This window comes from Colletotrichum scovillei, assembly GCF_011075155.1.
Source record: "Colletotrichum scovillei strain TJNH1 chromosome Unknown Contig00007, whole genome shotgun sequence".
In the NCBI taxonomy this organism is placed as follows: domain Eukaryota; kingdom Fungi; phylum Ascomycota; class Sordariomycetes; order Glomerellales; family Glomerellaceae; genus Colletotrichum; species Colletotrichum scovillei.
In genome coordinates, this window is record NW_023336265.1 from 729340 (window position 1) to 756145 (window position 26806).

General features: G+C 52.9%; 9 protein-coding genes across 9 annotated transcripts; 5 read left to right on the forward strand and 4 right to left on the reverse strand.

Moving 5' to 3' along the window:
* Window positions 1-3559: 3559 nt before the first annotated feature.
* Window positions 3560-5408, forward strand: HER10_EVM0001004 (serine hydroxymethyltransferase; the record flags this gene model as incomplete). The annotated part of the gene is made up of 5 exons (XM_035470768.1): window positions 3560-3685; window positions 3757-3813; window positions 3917-4010; window positions 4062-4199; window positions 4261-5408. The coding sequence occupies 5 exons, from the start codon at window positions 3560-3562 to the stop codon at window positions 5406-5408; spliced, it is 1563 nt and encodes a 520-aa protein (XP_035331188.1).
* Window positions 5409-5868: 460 nt separating this feature from the next.
* Window positions 5869-9252, reverse strand: HER10_EVM0010422 (isochorismatase). Its single transcript, XM_035479882.1, has one exon. The coding sequence runs from the start codon at window positions 8801-8803 to the stop codon at window positions 5978-5980; it is 2826 nt and encodes a 941-aa protein (XP_035331788.1). The 5' UTR covers window positions 8804-9252; the 3' UTR covers window positions 5869-5977.
* A 337-nt stretch (window positions 9253-9589) lies between these two features.
* HER10_EVM0011806 (serine/threonine protein kinase) lies at window positions 9590-11598 on the reverse strand. The gene has a single exon (XM_035481225.1). The coding sequence runs from the start codon at window positions 11435-11437 to the stop codon at window positions 10118-10120; it is 1320 nt and encodes a 439-aa protein (XP_035331882.1). The 5' UTR covers window positions 11438-11598; the 3' UTR covers window positions 9590-10117.
* Window positions 11599-12384: 786 nt separating this feature from the next.
* Window positions 12385-13950, forward strand: HER10_EVM0013298 (uncharacterized protein). Its single transcript, XM_035482661.1, has 2 exons — window positions 12385-12893; window positions 12953-13950. Exons 1-2 carry the CDS (start codon window positions 12605-12607, stop codon window positions 13600-13602), a joined length of 939 nt encoding a protein of 312 aa, XP_035331981.1. The 5' UTR covers window positions 12385-12604; the 3' UTR covers window positions 13603-13950.
* Window positions 13951-14344: 394 nt separating this feature from the next.
* Window positions 14345-16251, forward strand: HER10_EVM0007486 (guanine nucleotide-binding protein subunit beta-like protein). The gene is made up of 5 exons (XM_035477041.1): window positions 14345-14503; window positions 14597-14634; window positions 14824-14950; window positions 15053-15370; window positions 15592-16251. The coding sequence occupies exons 1-5, from the start codon at window positions 14462-14464 to the stop codon at window positions 16015-16017; spliced, it is 951 nt and encodes a 316-aa protein (XP_035331596.1). The 5' UTR covers window positions 14345-14461; the 3' UTR covers window positions 16018-16251.
* Window positions 16252-16747: 496 nt separating this feature from the next.
* Window positions 16748-18170, reverse strand: HER10_EVM0006949 (exoglucanase-6A; the record flags this gene model as incomplete). The annotated part of the gene is made up of 4 exons (XM_035476519.1): window positions 16748-17168; window positions 17253-17365; window positions 17456-17840; window positions 17902-18170. The coding sequence occupies 4 exons, from the start codon at window positions 18168-18170 to the stop codon at window positions 16748-16750; spliced, it is 1188 nt and encodes a 395-aa protein (XP_035331563.1).
* A 1764-nt stretch (window positions 18171-19934) lies between these two features.
* HER10_EVM0007013 (OST3/OST6 family protein) lies at window positions 19935-21585 on the reverse strand. Its single transcript, XM_035476580.1, has 4 exons — window positions 20968-21585; window positions 20800-20900; window positions 20385-20740; window positions 19935-20334 (listed from the first exon to the last, which is right to left on the reverse strand). Exons 1-4 carry the CDS (start codon window positions 21316-21318, stop codon window positions 20150-20152), a joined length of 993 nt encoding a protein of 330 aa, XP_035331568.1. The 5' UTR covers window positions 21319-21585; the 3' UTR covers window positions 19935-20149.
* Window positions 21586-21889: 304 nt separating this feature from the next.
* On the forward strand, window positions 21890-24195 carry HER10_EVM0006286 (uncharacterized protein). The gene is made up of 3 exons (XM_035475876.1): window positions 21890-22114; window positions 22167-22451; window positions 22512-24195. Exons 1-3 carry the CDS (start codon window positions 22079-22081, stop codon window positions 24009-24011), a joined length of 1821 nt encoding a protein of 606 aa, XP_035331522.1. The 5' UTR covers window positions 21890-22078; the 3' UTR covers window positions 24012-24195.
* Window positions 24196-24456: 261 nt separating this feature from the next.
* HER10_EVM0011128 (FtsJ-like methyltransferase) lies at window positions 24457-26113 on the forward strand. Its single transcript, XM_035480566.1, has 7 exons — window positions 24457-24837; window positions 24903-24953; window positions 25027-25053; window positions 25133-25474; window positions 25552-25680; window positions 25743-25904; window positions 25956-26113. Exons 1-7 carry the CDS (start codon window positions 24613-24615, stop codon window positions 26025-26027), a joined length of 1008 nt encoding a protein of 335 aa, XP_035331836.1. The 5' UTR covers window positions 24457-24612; the 3' UTR covers window positions 26028-26113.
* Window positions 26114-26806: the final 693 nt, after the last annotated feature.

Consider the following 26806-nt stretch of genomic DNA (forward strand, 5'->3'; position numbering starts at 1 on the left):
AAGTTTTGTTTTACGTGATCACTGAGCGGCTTTGTTGAGTGAAAATTTGATTCGCTCTTTAGCTTAAGTCTCAAATGAGTAAGGCAGTTGTTGCGGCCCTGGAAGACGAAGGTATGCCGTGGTTGCACTATCTGATGGAGATGACGCTCCATGAGAGTTGAGATATCTCTAGAAAATCAACGGTGACGAGCGAGACTAAACATGATTCAATGCCTCGTGCAGTAGCTACCGCTGAATGACTGCCGGGGTCAAGATATAAGTATTTTCGATAAATTTGGCGAGAACCATTTCATTCTTTAATTCTCCAAACCACCTCAACCAGCGTTCACGCGAGGATAGGAAGACGACATTGGATTTCGAGGTACCTGAGGTACATATGCTGGGATCCTTGCCGGGCAATGTTAATCTTCCAGAGGTGCCCTGAACATGGAGTGCAAGTACCTGATGTATCTCTCATTTGCGTGCACCGGCCCCTCAAGACACACCAAAGGGCCTATGTCGTTGACGACACGTGACCTAAGAGCGAAAGTGTGGCCTCGATTTTTCCGGGCTCGCTTACCCATCGCCCCACATTGCCCACACAGAGTCAGCCCCGACTCTGCTCTCACACTTCGCCTTTCAGAAAAATTGGCCTCCTGTCACCCCTCTCGAAATTTCAACACCCTCGACTCCCCCGGTAGGTACGACCATCGACTAGGACAGCATTCAAGATGTAAGTTATCACGATACGAGCACTACACCATTCTTCCACCGAGCCCAGATCGATTTGCGTCGCCTACTGCACCGGGCAAGCCTTATTTAGGGTCCATCGAAGCCCGGGACACGCGGGGGCGACAAAAACCGACGACGGCATCCATCAATTCGACGGCGGGGCGACGATATTTTTTTCTCCCATCACCAAGGACAAATTGCTGATGTCCAATGTCTTCACAGGGTCAATCTGCGAACTCAGAAGCGCCTTGCCGCGTCGGTCATCGGCTGCGGTGAGCGCAAGATCTGGCTCGACCCCAACGAGGTCAACGAGATCTCCAACGCCAACTCTCGCCAGACCATCCGCAAGCTCGTCGCCGATGGCCTCATCATCCGCAAGCCCGTGACCATGCACTCGCGGTCCCGTGCCCGTGAGCTGAACTTGGCTCGCCGCATCGGTCGCCACCGTGGCTTCGGTAAGCGCAAGGGTACCGCTGAGGCCCGTATGCCCAGGTTCGTCGACACCATTCCCATCGATCGGTCCGTTGTTGGAGGTTACTCTTGGGATATCACTTGGGCAACCCCCTTGAACGTTCGACGACGATATCCACAAGTCTTCCGGCTCGCGGACCGATATGACACATCTGGCGGAGATTCATACTGACTCCCCATCACAGCCAGGTCCTCTGGATGCGCCGCCTCCGTGTCCTTCGCCGTCTTCTGGTGAAGTACCGTGCCTCCGGCAAGATCGACAAGCACCTTTACCACGAGCTTTACCACTCCAGCAAGGGTAACGCCTTCAAGCACAAGCGTGCTCTCGTTGAGCACGTAAGTCTCGCCCCAACTATACCTTTGGATTGCAATATTGGAGATGAGTGGTGGGCTGACGCCGGATACCTCACAGATTCACCGTGCCAAGGCCGAGAAGGCCCGCGAGAAGGCTCTCAAGGACGAGATGGACGCCAAGCGTGCGAAGACCAAGGCTGCCCGCGAGCGCAAGCAGGAGAGACAGACGGCGAAGAGAAACGCTCTGTTGGGCGAGGGCGAGGAGGAGGCCAAATAGATGATCACGATCGATCTCGGTCCTTAGGCGGCTGCATTCGGAGTCATCGGGTTGGGTCTTCTTTTTTTACGTCCTACTGTCCCTATTGTCGCAGCAGGGCTTTGGCATGTAGCATTGAAAAATGGAAATCGATGACATGGCAAATTACGGGAACGAAAATGAGTAGCAGCAATTCTTTTACGGTTCTACATTCATGAGAGTCCTCGTGACATTTTCCTGGTCATGTCTGACGATAGATACCCTTTTTCAACCCTTCTCAGAATCGTTCACCAGCTGGGCCAGTTACTCGTCTTTCTTTCGGTGAAGTCTAAGCGTCATACACCGCATACTTGTCCGCACTCATCAAGCATGGGCCACCAACCTAATGGGATTGTCGGACTAAACAATGTTTGTTTTGACAGATATCAGAAAATGGCCACACAAATCTTTCCAGCCAGAATGGGACGTATGGAACTTTAGAATCCAAGCCATCGTCATTAATTCGGCTACAAGTGAGTGCTCGCAGCCGTTCATGATATTTATCAGTACGTCTTCAGACTGTGTGAGCCCGTTGTGGTTTGGGTTCCACGACCTAGAGAGGGGAAGGCCACGGCAAAGCATACAAAGGACTACTGGGCTGTCCTCATTATTGCTTCAAAATGTGCTGCGGACAGCCAGTAGACTTCTCCACAGTAGGCAGTCTAAACCAGATACTTGATCGGTCGGGAAGAATGTCCGTGGCACTTGCCAGGATCCCCATCCCTGATGACATTCCGAGTCACGTTTTTTTCCTGACATTGATTCTATCTGACGGCGGAAGAGATGGGAAAGTGGTTCTAAAACCGTGTCCGTCGCGTCCGCCAAAGAGTTAGGATGGAAAAGGTTGAAATATTCTTTTTAGAGACAAAGTAAACAGATGAGAAAAGAAGCACAACATGGATTGGATCAGATTGTTTCATATTGTCCTGAAAAAAGGTGGTGAGGACGCCAGAACATTTCATCATGCACCCGCCGAAGCGGAAGAGCTGATGTGACAATAAGCGTGCTCGTCATCTCCAATTTAGTTGTAAAGAAGAGAAGAAGAGAAAGGGAAAAGCCGAATTCACAACGCGGCCTAGAAAAAGGGTAGAGATTGTGGGGCTGGGGCAAGCGCGGCGGGTCGCTACCGAGAGGCCCGTGCGTGTTCAGCTCAACGTTCTCAACTTTCCACGGAGGACGGATGCCAAAGGTCCTTGGAGGCTTGGAACGATATCAGTGCTCTGGGCGTGTTTCTTGTCCCACAACGATGGGCCGATGCGATAAGTGCTGATAAGCGCGCAGCGCGGAGCGCAGGATGGCTAGGTACCTAGCAGGATGGAAGTTGGAACGCAGTGCACGACGGACGAGTGCGAGGTCGGAAGTTGAGCCGAACCCCGGCTCCAACCGCCAACCACCAACACAAGCACTGAGCAGCTCGGCCACCACACCGGGCGCTTTACTTTGCTTCATGGTTCTCGGGTCACATTCCGCCTGAAGCAGCGGCAGTTGTCCCCCGAACCCCCCCAATCCCCAGGTCCTTATGTACCGCGGTCCCCCAATGCCTGTGCACGCCCGCCGCCGCTACATCATGGCATTGTTGTAGCTGGGTCAATTGGTTTGTAGTTGTAAGCTCCGTCCCTACCTTATACACTGGTATGTCGTCCGTCTTCCTTCCTTAACCGCCACCTACTCTGTCTCACCCTCCAACTTATTCTCCTTCGCATCCTCCAACCCTTTTCAAGCTTCCCAACAACTCTTGGAACAGACAATTGATTTCTCAATTCACAGTTCCCTTGTCATACCGGCGCCATGTCACTTCCAGCATTTCGAGGCACAGCTCGTGCTTCCCGCTTCCTGCCGAAGGCGGCGTCAGTTCCTTGCGCAGGTGGCGTGAGGCGATTTATCTCGACCAAGAGCTTGGAGGGCCAGCAACAGGTGCGCATAGCTGCCCCCATTGCGGTTGCATACAAACGCAAACGTTCCTTAACTGACTCTACAAGCAACAGCTGCTGGCAGCCAAGCTTCAGCAGGCCGACCCCGCCGTCTACGACATTATCGAAAAGGTACGAGCCCGCCCAAGCCCACCGATAGCTTCCCAGCACACAAACTTGTGCGCCGAAGATGCTCCCATACGGCATATCCGCTGACACGGTTGGAAATACGTAGGAGAAAACCAGACAGAAGCACTTCATCAACCTCATTCCCTCAGAGAACTTCACCTCCCAGGCTGTCCTCGATGCCTTGGGCAGTGTGATGCAGAGTATGTCCATTGCTGGCTCCAGATGTGACGGAAGCTAAGACTATTTCCAAGACAAGTACTCCGAGGGTTACCCTGGCGCAAGATACTATGGTGGCAACGAATTTATCGACCAGTCAGAGCGCCTCTGCCAGCAGCGTGCTCTTGATACATTCGGTCTCGACTCAAAGCAATGGGGTGTCAATGTTCAAGGTGCGCTCAACTTACAATACAGGGGCCCGCTTCCTACGCATTTACTTACACCTTCTTCTAGCTCTGTCTGGTGCGCCGGCCAACTTGTACGTCTACTCGGCGTTGATGGACACCCACGATCGCCTCATGGGTCTGGACCTGCCCCACGGTGGTCACTTGTCGCACGGCTACCAGACACCGACCAAGAAGATTTCCGCTATTTCAAAGTACTTCGAAACAGTCCCCTACAGGCTGGACGAGGCTACTGGACAAATCGACTATGCCAAATTGGAGGAGCTTGCTATGCTTTACCGACCCAAGATCATCGTGGCAGGAGCCAGCGCGTACAGCCGTCTGATCGACTACCAGCGCTTCCGCGAGATCTGTGACAAGACCAACGCTTACCTCGTAGCCGATATGGCCCACATCTCCGGCCTGGTGGCAGCCAAGGTCATGCCCAGTCCGTTCGACTATGCCGATATCGTCACTACTACAAGTCACAAGAGTCTGAGAGGACCTCGTGGCGCCATGATCTTCTTCCGCAAGGGAGTGCGTCGCCAGAATGCTAAGAAGGAGGACGAAATGTACAATCTCGAGGGCCCCATCAACGCCTCCGTCTTCCCCGGCCACCAGGGCGGCCCTCATAACCACACTATCACCGCCTTGGCCGTTGCCTTGAAGCAGGCTCAAGCCCCTGAGTTCCGGGCCTATCAGTCTCAAGTTCTGGCCAACGCGAAGGCGCTATCCCAGAGACTGGGTGCTCCCAAGGAGAAGGGAGGTCTGGGCTACAGCATTGTCTCCGGTGGCACCGACAATCACCTTATCCTTGTGGATCTCAAGCCTCAGGGTATCGATGGCAGCCGCGTTGAGCGTGTGCTGGAGCTCGTTGGTGTTGCTGCCAACAAGAACACCGTACCAGGTGACAAGTCGGCACTTGTGCCTGGTGGATTGCGCATCGGTACGCCAGCGATGACGACGAGAGCTTTCACTGAGGAGGACTTCAGCCGCGTGGCCGACATTATTGACCGCGCCGTCACCATCGCTATTCGCGTCAACAAGAGCGCCAAGAAGGCGGCCGAGGAGAAGGGAGAGAAGAAGCCCGGTCTGTTGAGACACTACATGCAGCATCTTGGTGACGGTGAGAACGATCCCGAGATTGTTCAGTTGAGGTCTGAGGTGGCCGACTGGGTGGGCACTTACCCTTTGCCGTGGGACGCCCACTCTTCTTAGGTGATGCGATGAGACTAGCTCCGACGAGCTTGTAGGTCATGGAACTCGTCGTTAAAAGGGCACTGGGCACGGGATATTTTCTTCCTTTACGGCGTTCTATGGGGGCATTCTTGATGAGACAGGCTTTGCGAGAACGATTTCGGTCTCATTGTTCCATCCAGCCTTACTGGTTTTCATATCAAATACGGGTTATCTCTATGAGGTTACCCACTTCCCACCAACTGCATATGCATCGTTTGGAGGGACTTACACAGACCAATTAGCGTTAACAAAACTTGACCATCCTCAACGAGATGGTGGAATAGAAATTGCAGATGCAGGAAAATCCTTTCTTGAATTCGTGCTTTGTTCAATAATGGTTGTGACAATTCGTAAACTTGTGTATCTCACATAACCAACCCGTTCACGGAAAAGGTGAACTATCAAGACCAGAGCTGTGAGAAAGGAACTACAGTGCATGGCTACAAAGTGTATTTGGAACTATTCAAAGCTATCAAGCATGCGATGTACGCTATGTAAATACTTCGTCCTCGAAGCTCGCCCTGCATCCGGGAACCGCCCTTTGTGGCTCAGTCTTTCTGCGACTTCTCGCCTGAGGGACTCTCACTCGGCTTTGATGCCTCGATCACGCTTTCAGTCTTTGGGTCCGCCGATACAGCCCCAGCGGTATCAGGTTGGTTTGCATCAAGGACCTTGGCGGCAGACTTGGTGGACTTGATTCTCTCGTAGTACGCCTTCAGCTTCTTGGTCGCTTCCAGACTTTCGGTGTTGGCGTCCTTGAAGATTTCGTGTAACAGCGGCCATATCGCAAAATCGGCCAACGACATACTAGAGCCCGCGATGAAGTCGGCCTCACCTGCATATCCCTCCCAGGCGGCGAGTTCTCTCTTCAAGGGTGCGAGATCGCGCTTTCCTGACTTGTTGTCCTTCTCGAGCCCTCGCCACTTGTCGAGGAGCACAAGGCCATCCTGGAAACGTGTAAAAGTTTTCGCAACATCTATTTGCGCTTTATCTGCCGCTCCCTTCTTCCTGGATCCATATACGGAATCCAGATAGAGCATAATGGCCAACTCGCCCTGCACCGTGGATTTTGCTACGTCATTGTCGACGAATCGAATCGGCAGCGATGCAGAAACAGCCGTTGTATCCTTGCCGCCGGCGTTGCTATCCTTCCAGTTGAAGGAAGGCGAAATGCTCCCCTTGCCGTACGAGATGCCGTACTCGGCTAACATCAGGGCGATGCGCATGTTGGTGATAGGATCAGCTGAGGCGCAGAGGCGCGGCGAAGTGCTCATGTGCAGAACATCGAAACCCTTGCCATAAAACTTGTCCCATTCGAAGTCAGACGAGTGGTTTTCGGTTCCAAAGGCGTAGACCATGTCGACGGCCTGTGGGCACTGACCGTTGATGACCGCTTGAGCCGTCTCTCTGTTCTTGCTGGTGGCCCCCTGACCCCAAATTAGGGTGCTATCCCGGTCCAAAAAGGTGCCAATTTGTCTAAAGGTGAGCGAGATGCGTCCCCCATCGAAAGCCAATTCGGGAGGCGTCTTGTCTCGATCCATCCTCTTGTCCTGGCGGATGGCGTGCAGCCATCGACCGTTCGTCGCCAGGCCCAGGCGGCAGAGAGAGTTGTGCGGCAGCTTGGCGCGGCAAACCTGCCGCTGCAGAGAGACCTCGCCCGACGGCGTTGCGGTGCCGGACGGGTCCTTGTCCCGCCTCTTGGTCCTGAACACCATCGTGCGCTCCGCACCCAAGCTGACGTTGGCAATGTACGATCCCTTGACGATATCCAGGGTCTTGTCGCTGTGCTCGGAAATGTAGTCGGTGCCGCTGCGGTAGAACTGAATCAAGACGTGATTCAGTGGATGCCCGAGCTCCTTTTCGACTTCTGCCTTGATTTTCTGTACTGTAGGGGTGAAGGGGAAAAGGGGAGGTGACTCGTCTGACGGATGCCGATATACTGGCATGCTTCCGTCGTCGGCTACTTCGCCTTGCACGGCGACCAGTCGAGGGACCTCGCCGCCCTGATGGGACATTCTCTGCCATGAGACCTCGTCTCTCACCTTCTCGAAGATGCCCTTGGCCATGGTCGAAGGGAGTATATTGTGAATGACGGTGGTGTCACCCTCGCACAGAGGTTCGGTAGCGTGCGGTGAGTCATCGACCTCGATTGTATCGTCCATGGCAACGGGCTTTTTGGCTGGTTCTGGCTCTAAATCCGGGCTCGAGTCTGGCTCGAGTTCAATGTCGGACGTGGAAGATGCTTTCTCGTCGGCAATTTTCTTGGGAAGTTGCTGCTTCTTGATAGGTGTTGTCTCCGGTACCGAGTCTGTGTCTACTTCTATTTCCACACTGCCCTTGCCTACCATTGGCCTCTTTGATCGTTTGTGAACCTCTTTGTCGTCTGAGTCACTGACTGGACCCGCGTCCTCATCAACCTCCAAAACATCAGAAGCAGTTGCACAGCCCAGGCCTGACAAGTCTCGGCGTGGGCGTGAGATGGGAGGCTTGCTTGCTGAGGACTTTGAACTTTTGATTGAAAGATTGGCCAACTGCTCTTCGAGTTTCGTCTTGTACGAATCAGCCGAGGGCGGCGTTCTAACACCACTGGCTTCCGCGATTCTCTTGGGCACGACGGGTGATGACGGGGCCGCCGGCTTTGACTCGGATTTGGGCTGCAGTTTCTTAATGACGGCCTCACTCTCCATCACCTCGCAGCCCGTCACCTCGACAAGCTTGGTCAACGAAGCATTATGACGTACGTCGGAACGGAAACCACAACAATCCTCGACCAAGGTGATGGAGTAGCCGAACGTCGCGGCATCCATTGCTGAAGCGTGGACGCCGATATTGGTGAGTGATCCGCAAATATAAAGCTCGTGGACGAACTTGACGCGCATCATCTGGATCAACTGGCCGGAGGAAAAGACCGAGTAATGTGACTTGGTCAAGTTGATATCCCTCTTGCCGATCGCTTCCTTGACGGCGGCGGGGTAATCGGCACCAGGGGTGCCAGAACGAACGACTTTGGGTCCAGGTTGGCTGAGGAAAGCCTCCGGGTCGGCATCGAAAGTTTCTTCGGGCGCTTGCTTAGATGCGCCTCCAATCCTTCTTCTAGCACGGGACTCGAGAATCTTGGGCTTGGGGATTGTGTCGGTAGCCCAGATCTGTTCCCCCGCGGCAAGGCGATACTTGTCGAATTCGCTGCGCACCCAGATAATATCGCCGACTTTGCGGAAGGCCTTTACCAACTCTAGGGTACGTGTGACTAGTTCGTTGCCGTTTGTGACTGGTAGGGCGCCGTCGGCAGACATGAAATCGTTGTTGAAGTCAATCACCAACAGACCCTTGCGCGTCGGTAGTGTGGGCATGGCGGTCACGTCGAAAGGAAACATCTTGGCGGGAGTTGGTCCAGGCCAGACTTGTGATGGTGACCGGGTGGTGAGTATCAGGTGGTGTTCAAGGCGACAGGACCTCCCTGCCTTTCCTTCTCTCGAATTGGGTTTATCGACTTAGTTGAAGTGCAGTAAATTATCCCATAAGCTTATCCAATGTCGGAAAACCAATCACCGAGGTACTGTTAAGATGCCGCTGTTTTCAGTACACAAAATGCTGCGAGCTTCATCAGTTCGCTGTCTTGGTCGTATGTAGAGTTGGGGCCGAGTGTGACCGTACGGTGAGTGAAGAGATACCGTAAGGGAAGCAAGCGGGACAGAGGCCGAGGGCTTTCTGATCAGTCGTCGTGAGAATATGTTGTGTCCTCGGTAGCGTATTAATATGTACCGAGCATCGCACTCGAAGGTTGATGAAGTCTGAGCCGGTGAAGTGAGTCTTTGAATTCGGCGAGACCGTAATCGTGCAACTGAGGGTTGAAGCGCAGGGCATTGGGTTGCGCGCCTGCTCGAATCGGCTCTCGTCCGATATGGAAGTGGGTCCAGCGGGGAGCTAGCGACCTACGAATAGCGGAGGGTGCCGTAGGCGGGGGTCAGTTACCTAGGCCAGGGACTCAGGCCAGGTCCAGTAGGACTAGAACAGGTGGACCCTTGATCAGCTCACATTGAAGAAGAAGACAGGCGTGGCAGGTTTGGGGGGGGGGGGGGGGGTTATGGGAGGCGGACATGCCTTCTTACCTATCATCTTGGAAGTCGAAGTAGGAAGCTTCAACTCTCCAGAAGCAACCTACCATACATGTGTTACCCCTCCTCCATTGCTGAAAAGAATTTCGACTATGTGAAGACAAGCTCTTCCGTTCTCTACTCTCGCCTGTCCGGTCCCTGTACTACCTTACACATCAGTCATCACCGCTGACTTTATAGAAAAAAAGGTCAACAGTCTGCTGACAACTGCAGAAGTTCCAAAACTCACCTGAACAATGAATCTCAATCGCAACTACATTTTATTTGACGATTCTCCAAGAAATACTGAAAGATATCAAGATGGTCAGTCTTGATATTGTTTTGGATGAAATCTAAATGCGTCTAAGTCTAAGTTGTGTCTAATTCTATAGCACCAAATCTCATCCCCGTCGTATCTCTTGCGTCTATTCGTTATGAAGACTCCATCTACTCAACTTCAGGTGAAGTTCGCATCTGCACAGCTAATGTGTCCTTGCCCAGAAACCTCTCTTGGACCCGCCATACATACCTCGCCGCATGGAACCACAGAGGCCGAGACAACAGGCTAAGATCACCTTTTCAGGCTGTTGGGGTTCATGCCAATGCCTGGAGAGAATCGACGACGTCAGCAAAGGTAGGTCTCTCAGAGACGACTGAGTTGGAGCAGCGGATGTGCAACTCCCGCAAGCGTTGCAGAATCTGCTTTCTTTCACCACTCTCCTCGACATGAGCAACACCGATCATGTCATCAATGAGGTGAGCGAATGCAAGTACCTCCAGCTTCTCAAAGTTGAATCTGCCGAGGTGCTCGTAGATCGTCGCTGCTCCAAAGTCGCCCAGCAAAGCGTGTCCGTCATTGTTGAAGAGAATGTTATGCGCATAGAGATCGCAGTGAGAAACTTTCCGGCTGTGAAGGTGAATAGCAGCTGCGGCAACGCCACCCAAAAGCTCAAGAATAACCTTGCCTGACAATTCCTTGCCTGGTGCGTACCGGTCTCGAGTGCAAGTTTCCAAGGAAGGTGGCAGGCCGAGACTCTGATAATGGGGAGGAATGAGCTGCATGATGAGGCCGTGCTTCTCTGGATGGCCCTTGATGCTGGCCAATGTGCTGATGAGATTGTCGTGCGAACCTGCTGCCAAACAGGCGCCCATCTCATCTAGCGGCGTCCCATCGCTCGTCACCTCCCCCTTGAACAGCTTCACGGCTACCTCTTCTACCACCGAGTCGGCGAGCATCCACCTCGCTTTGAAGATATCGCCAGAGGCTCCGTGGCCGAGCAACTCCCTCATTTCAACATCCTCCCAGTCCACTTTGCGCAGCAGAGCAAGCTCCTCCTCGAGACTGACCGAGCAGCAGGGATTGCCGGCAACAGACAGAAAGGCGAGTTCGGGGAGTTCAAACAGCCATTTTGGCAAGTCGGAGAAGCTATTGGCGGAGAGGCGGAGTAGGCCAAGTTTACTGCAAGCCGCCATGTCATCCGGGAGGCTTGTGAGACTGTTGCCGGCAAGCATGCACTTTTGGAGCCGAGAGCAGCGGCCGATGCTTCGGGGCAGTGCCTCGATGCTGTTGTTCGTGAGGATGAGCCAACGCAGCTTGGGTGGCAAGGAATCTTCCGGGATCGTCGTCATGCCGTTGGAGCGGAATGCCACCATGTCGAGTTCGGGGCACTCTGACAGCTGTTTGGGAAAGACGGCGAACCGGCAGTCGGAAAAGAAGGCTACCTTGAGCTTGCGCAGCCGGCTGAAGTCATCGGGAAGAGCAGAAACCCCGGTCCCGGAGAGGTCAAGATGTTCGAGGGTTTCGGCTAGGTCTAGGATATCCGAGGGGAACTGGTCTAAAGTGCCGGTGATTTTGAGCTTTTGCAGACCTTGGCCGCGATATCCTCCATTGCGCAGAGTTTCGAGATCCTGCATTATTGCAATAGCCACTGGATGGGTGAGCGATGTTGTTTGGTGTTACCGAAGTGACAGGTAAAAACTCAGTTCTACCCCTAAGCCAGTTCGGAGAGGGTTGAGGAAGCAAGGACAACGACAAAGGCAAAAGAGAGCGACACAAGTTGCGAAGGTTACTGAACACTAGTACATTGAAATTATGAGGAAGTCTATTGTTGGGTCATGAAAGGGGTGCATCGAGGCGCTTGACTCAGATAAGATAGTGAGCACAGGCTGGCTGAGATGGGTCTCCCTGCATTAATTAGACTATGTAGGGTAAGGTGAGTAAAGATACGAAGTCCTCCTGTTGTACACGTGTGCCGGCTAAGCAGAAGGAAGACAAAGGGCGAGCTTTTTGTCGTGAGATAGTTTCCTCTGTATCTCTGCGGAAATGTGAATGCATAAGGCAGTGCATATTTGACTTTAGAATAGTGATGAGTGTAACCTAAGGTAAAGTGAATGACAACAATGCTCAGAGACTTCCCCTTGGATAGTACGTGGTTCGATGATGCCATATCTTGCGACGAGATCGTACTTAGGGGTCTGACGGAAAAACACCGCTCTTGGGCTTGCGAGTGGTCGGCATTGCGATAAAGAGATAAATGTCATCGAAATAAATAACTTCTTCCCGAGTCGTTTCCTTTTTCTGGGCGTTGGACGTCCACCTTGGGTGTAGATATCCAGGTCATCCATCCATGATTGGCTCAGGCCCCCCAGGCGCTGAAAGAGGCCCCGAAGGGTGGATGCAAGTCCGATTTCAGTGGATGGTGAGCCGCGGGGCAACTGCCGAGCCCCAGAAAGACTGAGAAAGAGCCTCATCCCAAATCCCATTTTTTCTCAATCGTCGGTACGTACCCATTCTCGCGCGCAACGTACCTACCTTAGCTTAGCTCCTGCACCTTCCGTCCGAGGCGCAAACAATATCGAATCTCGGACCTCGAACAACCTCCTCCCACCGACACCGCGCCTTCCTCTCTCCAAGGCCCAGATCCAACATTTGGAGCGCGCGCCGCATACCTTACCGTCGCGCATTTCTCTACCTGAATCTATAGAAGTGCCCAGACTCTTCTGTTCTTGACATCTGCGCGCACGTTTGCGACCTCGCCGTGACACGCCTCCATCTCCCTCGAGCTCTGTTCGACGTCGGCCATGTCTTCCCCTTCCGCGGCAACGACTCCGATCAAGCGGAGCTCGTCTAGTGAAGATGAGAACCCAATCATAAAAAGACAGAAGACGAATAGCGACGCGGCAAAAAGCCCCTTTGCCGCCGACGATGAAGAGCCTAGCCTGCCTGGCGCGACCAAAGTCACCATACCTTCTTTGGATTATCAAGCAAAAAGTGGCCTCGAAAGAAGTATAGGACTGGCACTGCAGCAAGTTGGCTTTGATTCCGCTACCCCGGAAGCGATGCAGGGCTTCTTGGGGGCTGTAGAGACCTGTGAGATTACGAGACGTTTTGTGAAAACTGATGCTTTTAGGCGCTGACTCGACGTCCAGACATGGCCTCTATGATCGCCGATGCCAAACGTGTCGCTCTAGCAGCACGAAGGGAGCAGCCGACTCCAGCGGACTTCGAGTCCACGATGCGACGCTACACTCTGAAGACGAAGGCGCTGAGGCCTCACCTTCGTCATCCCGTACCCAAAGCGAAGCTGGACGTGGAATATTTCAATCCTTTGGTCGATGATCCGGATGCGTACACAACCTTACCTCTCCTCGGCGAGGAGCTGAGCGGCAAGCCCGAGAAGGAAGCCAAGTCGTACATACCAAAGTCCTTCCCCGACTTTCCCAGCAAACATACCTACAAATACACACCCAAGGAAGATGACAACGGTCGTGACCCCCAAAAGACGAGGGAAGAGGCGGCCAAGGCCTCGAAGCAAGGAGAGGAGGCCCTTCGAGGCCTGGTCAGAGCGGCAAAGGTCCGAAAGCAGAAGGAAATCAGATCTCTGTCGGAGCGCGATCCTATGACCAAGGAGCGCTATTCGCTATGGGCTGCCGCTATGGAAGGTTTCGTCAAAAAGGAAGGCGGCGCCACCGGCCAACAACTCGAGATTGCCGATCATAGCATGATTGTCAACTCGGACGCCCGGCATTTGCGCAGGGAAGTGCAGCGACAAAGCAAACGAGCCGCCGGGCAAAGCTAGTCATCCTCTCTCGGTAGAGGCCGAAAGCGCGAGTCCAGTGCTTCAAAGGACGACACCATAATCAAAAAGGATGAGCAATGATCAGAACTGATGGGCTTTGGTTGATAGGCCAGTGTGTCGGGTGCCAGTCAAGGCAGACACAGAAATTGGTTGTTTTGGGAAATGGACATGCATTCAGCAAGGCGTTTGGGTATTCCATCGTGTGGACGAGTCACAGCAGATTGCCTTATTTCTAGGCCGAGAATGAGGATCCTGATGCAGGAGGAGGATCATACGACTATCCGGTTGAGCACTTTACAGCGACCGCATAGATAACAGCAAAGGTGTGAGAGACTTGACGTAGGGAGACCACATCTGAATGAGAAACTCGTACATCTGCGGGAAGTTTGCCAGTCATGGGCTTGTCACGTTGCGACCAAAGATAGGTAAACAGGTGCTATTCTGCGAGCCCCTGCAGCGAGTGACATGCAGAACTGAACTTCCTGTGATGGGCCCGAAACATCAGACATGGCTAAGTAGGTATCATTCTTCTGAGGTCGGTACCGATGTACCGTCCCTTTCTGTTCGACTACGGGGCCAATCAGCCTCGTGCCAGCAATTCAGAGGAAGTGTAGCCACGAGCGACCCCCATTGGCTCCAGCCCCACCTCGATGACCCACACCGAGCGCAGCAGGAGCAAGGCTGGCGCTCTTTCCACCTGCCAGGCCCTAAGCGAAGTTTGCTAATTTTTTTCACCCACACCCAAAATCCGGAATCTCAGCTCAAGCTCCCCAAGGGTCAAAGGTGTGACGCTCAGAATCAACTCCAATCTTTCTACCTTTCCCTCACCACTCAATCGACCTGATTGCCTCATTTCCCAATGGCTGAGCAGTTGATTCTCAAGGGTACCCTCGAGGGCCACGTAAGTTGTTGCCGTCTCATTTGCCCGCACGCCGCAGCGTTGCGCCGGTCATTTTTGCGTTGTGCTTGAGGCTGACGGCGATGCTTTTTGCAGAATGGCTGGGTCACCAGCCTGGCTACCTCCATGGAGAAGTACGACCATTCCTACAATCCTCTTCATTTGCGATCACCCCTCCCCGGCTACCGCTGCCGCCGACGTTGATTTTCGAGAAGGATGGGATTCTTCAAAATGGGCAACGACATGCGAGCCTTTGCACAGTGGCGGCGGCGGGGGAGGAGGCCAAGAATCTCGAAGGACAGCAATCGCTAACATTTCGACAGCCCCAACATGCTCCTGTCCGCTTCCCGTGACAAGACTCTGATCATCTGGAACCTCACCCGTGACGAGTCCCAGTACGGTTACCCCAAGCGCTCCCTCAAGGGCCACTCCCACATCGTCTCCGACTGCGTACGTCTCTCGAACCCCTCCGATTTTTACGAAGAATTTCCTTCGCCCTCTGTGGCTGGACTAGGATCACTGGGAACTCTGGGCTGATGGGAAGGAAAATAGGTTATCTCCTCGGACGGCGCCTACGCCCTGTCTGCCTCTTGGGACAAGACTCTCCGCCTTTGGGAGCTTGCCACCGGCACCACCACCCGCCGCTTTGTCGGCCACACCAACGACGTTCTGTCCGTCTCCTTCTCCGCCGACAACAGACAAATCGTTTCCGGCTCCCGCGACCGCACGATCAAGCTCTGGAACACCCTCGGTGACTGCAAGTACACCATCTCCGAGAAGGGTCACTCCGAGTGGGTTTCCTGCGTCCGCTTCAGCCCCAACCCCCAGAACCCCGTCATTGTCTCCTCCGGCTGGGACAAGCTCGTCAAGGTTAGTTTCAAGCACCCCCTTATTCGTCTCCCAGGAGAAATCGCCACAACAACTCGATTCGACATGATGCTTGCAACCAAAGTATTTGCTACTTCAGAGCCTGCCGTGCAGGCCATGAGACCACTATTCACCATTGCCCTGATCTCGCACCTTCAATTTTCATTTTTGCCTTGTGGATAATTCTGTATAGATCAGAATGGCTGACAAGGACAAACTTCTAGGTCTGGGAGCTCAGCACCTGCAAGCTGCAGACTGACCACATTGGCCACACCGGCTACATCAACACCGTCACCATCTCCCCCGATGGATCCCTCTGCGCCTCCGGTGGCAAGGACGGTACCACCATGCTGTGGGACCTTAACGAGTCCAAGCACCTCTACTCCCTCAACGCCAACGACGAGATCCACGCCCTTGTCTTCTCCCCCAACCGCTACTGGCTCTGCGCTGCTACCGCCAGCAGCATCATCATCTTCGACCTTGAGAAGAAGAGCAAGGTTGATGAGCTCAAGCCCGAGTTCACTGCTGTCGGCAAGAAGAGCCGTGAGCCTGAGTGCGTGAGCTTGGCCTGGTCTGCCGATGGCCAGACCCTGTTCGCCGGTTACACCGACAACATCATCCGTGCCTGGGGTGTCATGTCGAGAGCATAAACGGGCGTGAAGCTCTCTTCTGTTCTCTCTCTCTGGGTTATGCGATGATGGTGACGAAGTGTGGTGGGGAAAGGGCTCTCTTGGTAGATCATGGCGGGCGTCCTAGGCTGGCTTCCTCGTTATGTCTTTCGGGATGCGCAGGGTCAAAACGATTTGTGAAAAATTGGGGATGAGACTGCATGGCTGGCTTGTAGGTAGCCCACGAAAGGACTCGGACATGAACCCGTAACGCCCAAATCAAAAGATCCTGGCAAACTCAAAAAAATCCTGTTTCTCGTTCATTTAACTCGTGATGTTGACTCGGTCAGCACACATTCGCATCAATCCTGCCTTGAGTGATGACTGTGAAAAATCGTCCTTCAACGCCATGTCTGTCTGTAGACTTGGCATTCCAGCAACTACTATGCCCCCATGTTATGCACAACACAGGGTAAGCAACTGCCCTCATGATGAGCACATTGGCCTTCTTGCTGTGAGATGTGACGACCGAGTCTCTTTGATGTGTGGTGTCTAGTCGCACCTTTTTCAAGACCCCATGCCCTCATTGCATCACATAGAACAAGATACAAATGATACAGATATATGATGACTTGGCATTGTATATATACGGAGAGAATGTAACTACGCCATGTGTGAAAGACAAAACTCAGCAGAGGCCCCCTTTTTCCGACAGTTTTGGGTTCTCGCTGCGGTCAACATGGCCAGAGTAGCGGAAGCCTTTCTGTTTAACTTAGAAGGCAGGCTTGGCGTTCTTGAGCAGCATCTCAAAGTAGGCCTGGTTCCAGGTACCAGCCTCGGGAGATGGCTTGTAGGCATCCGACTTGCCGCAGAACGAGTCGTAGCGCGTGGCGCTCGAGTCACTGGTGCCGTCGGACTCGCCGCCGGGCTTGACCCAGACGAAGGCGTCCGCGAGCTCGAGGCCGGTGCTGCCGCTGGGGCGGAGGCCGAAGCCGGCACCGTTGACGTTGCACCAGTCGCCCCACTCGAGACGGAGGCCCTGAACGCCGTTGCGGCCCGTGTCGACGATGGCGTGGTTGGGCATGCCGGCCGTCTGAAGGGCGGCGCCGAGGAGGGTGACGTACTTCTTCTCGTTCTGGGCCTTGTTGTACTGGCCATCTGGGGCGTTGGCGAATTCACCAGGCTCGGCGTCCCTGGAAGTACATCATGTCAGTGAAATGGCTCTCGCTGCGTTGTTTCCTACTTTTCAAAGTTTTGGGCATATGAGCTAGACTTACCAAGAGTTCCATCCGGCAACGTTGGTGGCGATGCCTCGAAGCTGCGAGGGGCTGCCGCCGGCCTTGTATGCCTTGGCGAGCTCTTCGGCACCAGGCTTGAGGTTGTCGTTCCACTATGAAACCAGTCAGGCAACATGATCAGGATATGGAAAGCAAGACTGAGCGAGAATATGTCACTTGGACGGATGTGATGATGAACTTACCCCAAGCCAACCTCCATGGCCAGCATCGAGATACATGACGACGTTGGGAAGGTTGAGAGCCTGGATGGCGTACGCAACGCCATCGCGGTAGCCCGATGCCGAGGCCTGGCAGGTTGCGAGGTTGGCGTTGGTGACCAGGTTGGGCAAGGAGTCAGGCTCGATGACGAGAGCAAAGGCGGTCTTGGGGTTCGCCTTCAGGATCTTGACAATGGGATCAATGTACTCCGTCTTGTAGCGGCTCAGCTCGCCGACTTTGAGCTCGCCGTTGGAAGCCTTGGCAGCGCAGTCACGTCCGGGGAGATCGTAGATGACCAGGCCGAGAATGTTGTTGCAGGGAACATCAGCGATAGCGGGCGTGAGACGCTGAATGTTGGCAATGGTGTCACTGCATTGCTGCAATATCAGTATCAAATTGCGTAAGGAAGGGCTCGCGATGTTCAACATACAGCCAGAGGAAGGAGCCGATGTCAGCAACCTTCAGCGCCTTGGCCTTGAGCGTACTGTCCGAGATGGCTGCAGCTGCGGCCTGGATCTCGGCACGGTAGAAGCTGTTGGGGTGTAAGGTGTACTTGGAGAAGACATTGGTCTTCGCATCCAGGGAGACGTTGGCAGAACATGCAGCGGCTGCTGCCCGAGGTTGCTCCTTGATCGTCTGAGAAGGGGCAGCAATGGCTGTCGAGGCCAAAGCCGCCAACGTAGCGGCGGTGAACTTCATCTTGGTGATAATAATACTCTCTTAAGATGATGAGCTCTGTAGTGGCGATGCTGGGATCCTGATGAGAGCCATGATTACGCTGGGAGCCATGACACTATTTATCTACATCAATGATACCTCGAAAGATTGATCAACCTCCCGTGTCTTGCATTTTGTTCATCCCTGAACCTCCGAGTAACGTCAATCAGGCACCAGGCCCGGCGGCTGTATTGATTTCGGTGTCAAGCCTCCGAACCAAAAATGTCTATCCAAGGGAGCGGTTCCCATGGGCAAGGTGATGGGCTCTGTCATGAGTGCAATCAGACAAAACTCATGCTACGCGGTGTCCACCAAAGCACCTCACGATCGAGGGTTCTCGATGGAAAGATCACCGCCAGATTGATAACCTCATCTAATAATCAAGAAATGATTGGCCTGCGAGTCTAATATTATGGTTAGAACACCCAGAACATTGTGGTATTTGCAATATTAGAAAATGTTACCTCGTCAAACCAACCTCCGCTTCGACCATTCGAGAGCAGATCTCCTATTCTGCACAATTACCCCAACCGTGGACGAGTGATGGTGCCATCCAACTTAGCAGATTTCCTCAAGTACGGGCCGTCTCAACCGGATATCGTAAGATATCCAGTACTTCCGCGGTAGTTGCTTTATAATGGCTAGCAGTAGGTGCAGAGAGTCCGATGCTCTAGTAAGCATTGCAGTTCACTTGCCTTTTCTGGTTGTTTTCACCTATTCCCATCCCCTTATTTTTCAGTACGTGTTGTACAGCGAAAACACATAAAAGTGAAGGAAAATTGAAGCAGACCTAGTGTGCATATTAGAAATCGATGTTGCCCTAAGAAACACAGTGCCATACGGCGAGTCTAATTATTTCAGACATCCCAGAGCCTTCAGTCAAAACAGTATTACCCCAAGCATACGAGGTAGCTAATGACCAATCCTAGCTAAAGTGATTCGTTCCTTTAAAGTTCCCGAGGACAGAATAAAGTGTTACGAGCTAGGGTGGTAGTCATCACTTTAGCCGGCAACAACCCCAGATCAGCGGGGGACGATCCTCGTGCTGAGTGCTTAATTTCTCCTTGGCCGGCTAAAAACTCCGATCCTGGCTTCACGGCTTGGCTACTTCAACTGTAAATTGGTCAGATGCCGCCGGATGAAACCTCCTCTATTCGCCCCCCAAAGTTAGAATGGTGCGACAATTCGTTGATATTAAATGCTGCCATGCGGCCCGGGTTCGACCTCATTAGGCAGGAGACAACTGTCAGCATGACAAGCAATAAAGAATTCGGTGCTCATCAATCTGCCTGAACAGTCACCTGGATAAGTGAAGGACATGCGTCGTAGCACCATGAACCTCGTTTAACCTAGTCTGAGGTTGTTTAATCGTTCGGAGCTTCAAGTTATTCACACAATATACTATTTGTTTGGAAGGTCGAGACAGTAACCTAGTTGATCTTGAGGCAGCATCCCGATAGATGGATTAAAGAGGCATCAGGCGTGTGAACATGGTTTCTCGAGGCGACTTAGAAGGAGCTCAGTAAATATAGATCGATCACCCAGGTCTAACACAAAGACAGAGTCGACTCCTGGTCTGGTATAAATTACCAGGCACCGCGAGACACAAGCACATTGCCTTAAAAAGGGGACTTGCGGACAGGCCATAAGCTATTCCCTTGCGTCTTGTTCAACGGAACTACAGTGAACGGAACCCAACATGGGTGGAAAATTGTGTTACGATGCTTTTGTAGTTCAACTCGTGGAATTCCATTTTGCCACGTCTAATCACCCTCTCTATGAGCTTCTGGTGACTTCTTTCCGCTATGTTACATTTGTGTCAATGGTGACACTGGGGCTCTTGGCCACTGCCAAGGTATGGCTATCCTAGCGAACAGCGATAGCGAACAACTCGAAGCCAGACGAGAAGTTGCTAGCGCAGGTCGTTTCTTCCGATAGTGCCGGCTTGTCAAAAAGCATCCTTACATGAAAGGAGGCAGAGAGAACGGGTAGGCACCGTTCTTGATGCGGAAAACGCTGAGAAGGAAGCTGTACATGATGAACAGAACACCACCCCAGGCCAAAACAGCAACCTGCTGTCTCTTGTTGTCGCCAATGCGAGGCACCTTAACGGTGAGAGAGATGGCACAGAAAGCCAAGACACCGTCTACTTCCGATTAGCTTCTAGACTTGACATGGAAGGGGATGTAAACAAACAAATAGCAGCTACGATCTGGGTCTCCAAACCGAACTGGTTCTGGAAGCCACCGGCAAAGTAGCTGATACCACCCCGGCCATCTCCAGCAACGTAGGGAACTTTGCGGATATGGTTGAACATGTGGCCACTGGTGAAGAGCAGAATGGCAATGAGACTAATAGCGGCCCACAAGTTGCGGTTCTGAATGACGGGAAGGATGTAAGGCGAGGCAGTAACGAGGACAGTGCCGAGACCAAGGACAATGGTGATGCTAGAAATCCATCGCATCCAGTTGATCGGGCGCTTCACCGGAGGGTGGGGTCGGTCAGTAAGGTGTCTCGACAGCCAGGCATGGACCTGCTCAGCAGACTGAGGTCTGTTTTAAGTCGTTAGCGTATTCTACGAGGCACTCCGTTCCTGAGACAGATAGCTCACCCGCTGGTAAAGTCATATTGCAGAGGATCGACGGCAGCAACAGCGTGAGGACCGATGGTGGGCTGGAACAGGAGCAGAACGGGGGCGGTTTGGAGGCCGAGCTGGTAGTGATCGTATTAGTTCTTGGCCGAGTCCATTGTCACCCGGTTCCGGACTGGGGTTTCCTACCGACATGAAGACCTCGCGGCCATCAGAGAAATCGAGAGTACCGAAGAGAAGGCGCGACTCGCCCTTCTTGTCGCCCTTGGTCCAGGTCTTACCCAGAAGATCCCATTCCGGCTGGAACTCGCGGCACAATTGGCAACCGAATCGGTTCTCGAGAGCGGTCAGGAGGACTGCAACGGTGTAATCGCGGGGAGCAGAAGTCAAAGACTTGTAGCTAGTATCGGCGAGCTTGATCGGGGACGAGGTAAGGGCCTTTGCGTGGAAATCGTTGAATCGTTCTTCGGGGGTCTTCTTGGCTGCGAAGGCGCCGGCAGCGAGAAAGGTTCCCGTTAGGAGGGAGCGAAGGAAGTGCATTTTTAGGGATGCGCCGATGATTCAGACGCAACTAGAGCTTGGGAGGCGATCGAAAGGTTAAGGATGTGGCCAATTGGCCGTTTCTGGTGATATGGAAGTCGGGCTGGCGTAATGAACTGGTGCGCGCCGCGAGTGTCGTCGAGATGCCACACACTGAACTTCAACAGCTCGAACTGGACAGCTCTCAACAGCGGCAGACAACCCACAGAGAAGTGGGTCGAATCGCAAGGTGGTGTACGTATCGCTCTCGTTTTGGCTTAAGTAAGGACGGGATGGCAAGGTACCCCGATTGGGGTGTGGAAGGAAAGCACGATCGGGGCTGTCGGGGGTAGCTCGCTCGGATTCGGATTTTGGTTCTTCCTGAGAGGAGCTGGTCCCCTGAACTTTCCCAGTGTTATGTCATCCCGAACCGTCAAACCGTTTACCGAGACATCAGCGTAGTTCACAAACTGTGGAGACAGTCTGCCTGGACTCCCTGCGGGGGTCAGTGTCGATGGACTAACCACTTTGGGAACCATGTTTACCTTGCCCATTAGTACTCCATTTCAAAATCAACCCAAACACACCACCATCTCAACATCGACATCGCGAACCTCAATTGATTTACGCGCGGGCATCTCCACTGTCGCGCATTGTGGTGAAAGAAGACTTCTGAAACATAACGTCGTAGCTTCAAGCGACACAACACCTCTTTAGGAGCCTCCGAATCCATCGCGTCGACGCGCTTCCAGCGCAGAAGCAACTGCACAACACCGCCATTATGCCTTGCAAGACTAGGAACATGGACTCGGAAGAGGTAAGTCTTAGTCGGTCAGTTAACAATGGTATGTCTCTAAATTCTCACACAGAGGGCCGCTGCGGCTCACGAGCTCGAAATGAAACATCAGCAACACATCCACAAAGCACAGCTCATTGTCAAGGAGGAAGACACGCGGAGACAGAAGGTCACCAAACAAGTTCTTCTTGACGAGAACGCGACATTACGCGAAAAGCTTGCCGAAAGGGAAGCGCAAGTCAATCAGTTGTCCGAAAAGTTCGACCAAACGCGCAGTGACTTGGAATCATTAAAGGCGACAAATCGCGACCAGGATACGCAGCTTAAGGCTCAGAAGAGGGAATTTGGTCACATCAAGGTTGGTGTGAACGCCGATTCGGCAACACCCGACGAACTATCCTAACTTTGAATGTGCCAGGCCGAACTCGAATCCCTCAACAGCCTGTCTCAAGATTCTACGAAAGTCCTTGCAGAGAAGCTTACCCTCTCTCGGGAGGTGAACGCCATGAAACCTGAACTGGAGCATCTGCGGTCACAAGTCGCCCACCAGCAACATGTCATCGCCGAGAAACTGGAGTTAGAGCGTCAGCTGAATATGGCTGAAGTAGAGTTGGCTGCCGAAAAACGAGCACGGGAACAGCAGACTGCACAAGCGGAGGGCGACAAATCGACCGAAGATGAATTGCGGCGCAGGCTCAAGGACGTCGAGAAGAAGCTGACGACGGAGAAGCGTGAAAAGGAACATTTGCAGGAAGAGCTTGAGGCTGCCGTCTCAGCCGCAAAGGCTGGACAAGAGAACAAGAAGGCGGAACGCGAGTTGACTCAGAAGATCCAAGAGATGGAGCAGGTGCTTTCAGTCGAGAGACGAGAGCGGGAAAGGCTACGAAAAGAGCATGAGATGGCTCTGTCTGAGGCCCAAACGCAAAACGAGATGCTCGAACAGCGCCTAGATACGGTTAAGTCCAAGTTGCGCAACGCTCAGGATGAGTTGAAGGCCGTTCGTGCGGAGTTGGTTGCTAGACCAGCAGCGATACCAAGTGCACAGCTTCCTGCGCGTGCCGGAGGCGCAAAGGCGCAGGCCGGCAAGAAGCGCAGAGTCGAAGAGGTCACCATGAACGACATGAGCCTTGGCACGCCAGAAGACATCACTCGCGGCAGGCGCCCTGCTAAGAAGAAGGGTCTTGAGCAGACGATGTTGGGCGAGAAGTCACTGTTCTCCATTACTCCTTTCTTGGCCAAGTCTAAGACGCTCAATGTCGAGGATGCCGTCGCCGAAGAGGACGAGGAAGCTGATGTCAGCTATATCCCTCTGTCTCACCAGTCTCACTCCCAAGAGGTCGAGATCGATACTAGGACCGAGGTCGAGATTGCAGATGCGCCGGCACAGTTGGAGGAGGTCGAAGGGCAGGAAGAGTCCGCAGATAAGCCTGCTCCCACCAAGACAACGAAAGCAAAGCCGAAATCCAAGAATGATGGTGAAGCGAAGAAGCCCCGTGGCCGACCAAAGAAGGCCTTGACGGAAACATCGCCAAATATGCCTGTGCAGGGGGTCTCGGCTGCGGCTGACAAACCTCACATTCCGTCGAGTGCTCCTCTTGAGCAGGTGCTGGAGGAGCCTCACTCTGAAGAGCCAGAGAATCTGGTTCCCGCAAAGGTTCCCGCTGCTAGCAAGAGCGAACAAGAAGTCAAGAAGAAGAAGCGCAAGTTGGGCGGTGAAACGGCAACACTCTTCGATGATGACGACGGCGAAGCGCCTCCCGCTGCTACCAAGCGGCCTGGCAAGGTTGGCATGGGTGCCGGCAGAGCTCTCGGCAAGACTCATCTTAGCATGGTGAGGAACGCTGGCGCTTTTGGCAAGAAGTCATTCTCGCCGCTCAAGAAAGACAGAAGGGGAGTCGGTGCCAGCTTCCTGGCGTGAGTGGTTTTGAATCATTTTGCTTTCAAGCGAAGAATGCTTTTCCTTGAAATTTCAGCTCAACGGGAGGAGTCAAAAGGGGCAATGCATCGGCGGCGTTTTCGGTCGGTTGTTTTTACGTTCAGGGCTGGCTGGTTGGTGAGGTTCTTGTACAGATAAAGTAGGGTTTTCTAAGCACCCAATTGAGAGACCGCATGCGGTTGCCATTCTGCCGAATTTCGCGTCCTGATCAATGATTTTTGTTGCAAGTATCTGTGTAAGTAAGCGCTTCGAGGGCTTTCAGTTGTGCCTAAGGAGATGTTGGACGCTTAAGGAATTGAAGCCAATACCTCGTCAAAACCTGAGGTCGCCTTAGAGTCTTACCCCTGGTCGCATCCGAGAAGCTTGGGCCAATCAAGTTTCTCAGCTCTCCTTCAATTGCAGAAGCTTCCCTTCAACGTCTCTCATCGTTCATTTCATGAGCATCGAGCGACATAACGACTTTGAACGCTCAAGCATGATTAACTCTGCCGACTCTGATCAACAGTCTTGACGTGTCATGTGAGAATTGAGAAGACGACACCCAACCTCATCCTAACCACCATTATCACAACACATTCGCACAATGTCAGAAGCAGCATATCGCCCTTTGTGGAGCGCTGCCTTGCGTCAACCCTCTTCCAGCATATTCACAACATGCAAGCAATGTCAAATAAGCTTTCCTGGGACTTTTCAGATGCGCGCATCTTCTTCCAACTCGCGGTGGAAGATGAGGCAGGGTAAAGACTTTTTCGCCCGCGAGGCCAAGGTGCAGGGGCTCAAGAGTCGGGCTGCGTTCAAGCTCCTAGAGGTACGAAACCATCAAATTTTGTTCAGAAGTCAATCAAGAGCACACCATGGTAACGAAGATTATAGATGGATGCCAAATACAAGATATTTCGCAAAGGGCAGACGGTAGTAGATCTGGTGAGTCTCCGAGAGTAACTTGATGTCCCCTTCAAGAGAGGATTGAGGCAATGAGGCTGAGAAAGCGATGAAGGGATATGCTCCAGGGAGTTGGTCACAGGTACGCCGGTTTGTGAGAAGACTTCCTAGATGAACGGGAAGTCGCGTTAGGGGAGAGTACGTGTAACATCGCTAAACAGGTTGCTGTCGAGCGCACGAAGCCCAATGGCCAGATCCTGGGCATCGACATCATACCCGCACAGCCACCCAAGGGCGTCTCAACAATCCAAGGCAACTTCCTTTCACCCGACGTCCAGGGCATGGTGAAGGACTATCTCGAGCGAGCCAGACACCGCAAGCGGAACTCACCGCCAGCAGAAGAAGATGAAGAACAAGAAAACGACGAAGAAGAATCATCTGCGGATAGCGAGGCTACAGTCATTGAGGAAAAACCGAGCTACATCGACATGGAGAGAGCAGCGTCCGAAACCACAAGTACCGCCAAGGATGGATCGGAAGCTAAGAAAGGTCGATTGGTGGATGTCAGTCTTTCCCATTGTTCTCCCTCATCGCCCACCTCGAGATCATTTAGGATGTTGTAGACTGACGTAAGGACCAGATTGTGTTGAGTGACATGTCAGCACCTTGGGACCAGACCAGTGGATTCGGCGTGAACAGTCTTAGTAATCCCTATCATAGGATGATGAACACGAGCGGCATGGCATTCCGAGACCACGCTGGAAGTATGGTACGTATCTTTCCCTTCCCTGCTGCTGTCTAGATATAAAGTTACTGAGGTGAGAAACCAAGGACCTATGCGGAGCGGCACTGCAGTTCGCCAACGACACGCTCAAGAACGGCGGGCATTTTGTCTGCAAGTTCTACCAAGGTTCCGAGGACAGAGAGTTTGAAAAGAAGTTGAAGACCTTATTTGCAAAGGTTTTTCGAGAGAAGCCAGAGTCATCTCGCAGTGTATGGACAGAGAGCCGCATTGTGTATGAGAATACGCTGACTCGTTCACAGGACTCAAAAGAGGCATACTTTGTCGCACTCAGAAGGAAGGGAAACGTAAGCTTGGAGAGTGACGACTTGTAATCAACTGTTGGACGTGTACGAGTATGAAAGTCAAGAGAAGCTGTAAGGGTTAAGTCAAGGGTAATGCCGTGTTACGATACAGAGGGCAAGCTGAAGACAAGTGACTGTAGAGCTTTCACGGAATGCGAATGGGACAACCGATCACCTATCTCTGTCTGCCCCACGAAGAAATCCCCAGCAGTGTATCGTATACCACGGGAAGAATTGAGAGGTAGCAGCTGGTACGGAGTAGCACTTTGCCCGAGTAATACCTCTTGATGTTGTAAACCCGAGTGACAATCCCAATGGGGTTCTTGAACACCAACGTACCGGATACAGGATGTCGCGTACCCAAGAATCCTACTACGGAACGATGGGAGGGGGCAGAAACAATATTCCGGAGTCTGATCTGGGTCCTTTCAAGACTAAGACCCCGTGTTGGTGCTTGGTACCTGAGCATGTAGATGAGTATTAGGATACACTGTGACCGAGTGGTCCGTAAGCTAAGCAATATGGGGTACCATGCAGGCTAAATGAACGAATGACTACCATCTCTCGATTAAACTCGGGGTTGACAGCTATTCCCAGTCTCCAGCTCAAACTCGAATTTCGCTCATATCGGCTTCCCTTGCCCTACTTGCCTTAGCAGTGGATCTTTGCGGGGTTAACCACTTCCATGTAATAGTCCTCGTCCCCGAATCGGCGAACCTTGGGGTTCGCCAGTGCTGGGGCCTTTTCTTCCGCGCGTGTCTGTTGCGAGTCTAAGCGGGTGGCCAACGATTCTGGATAAGTCGGCAGCC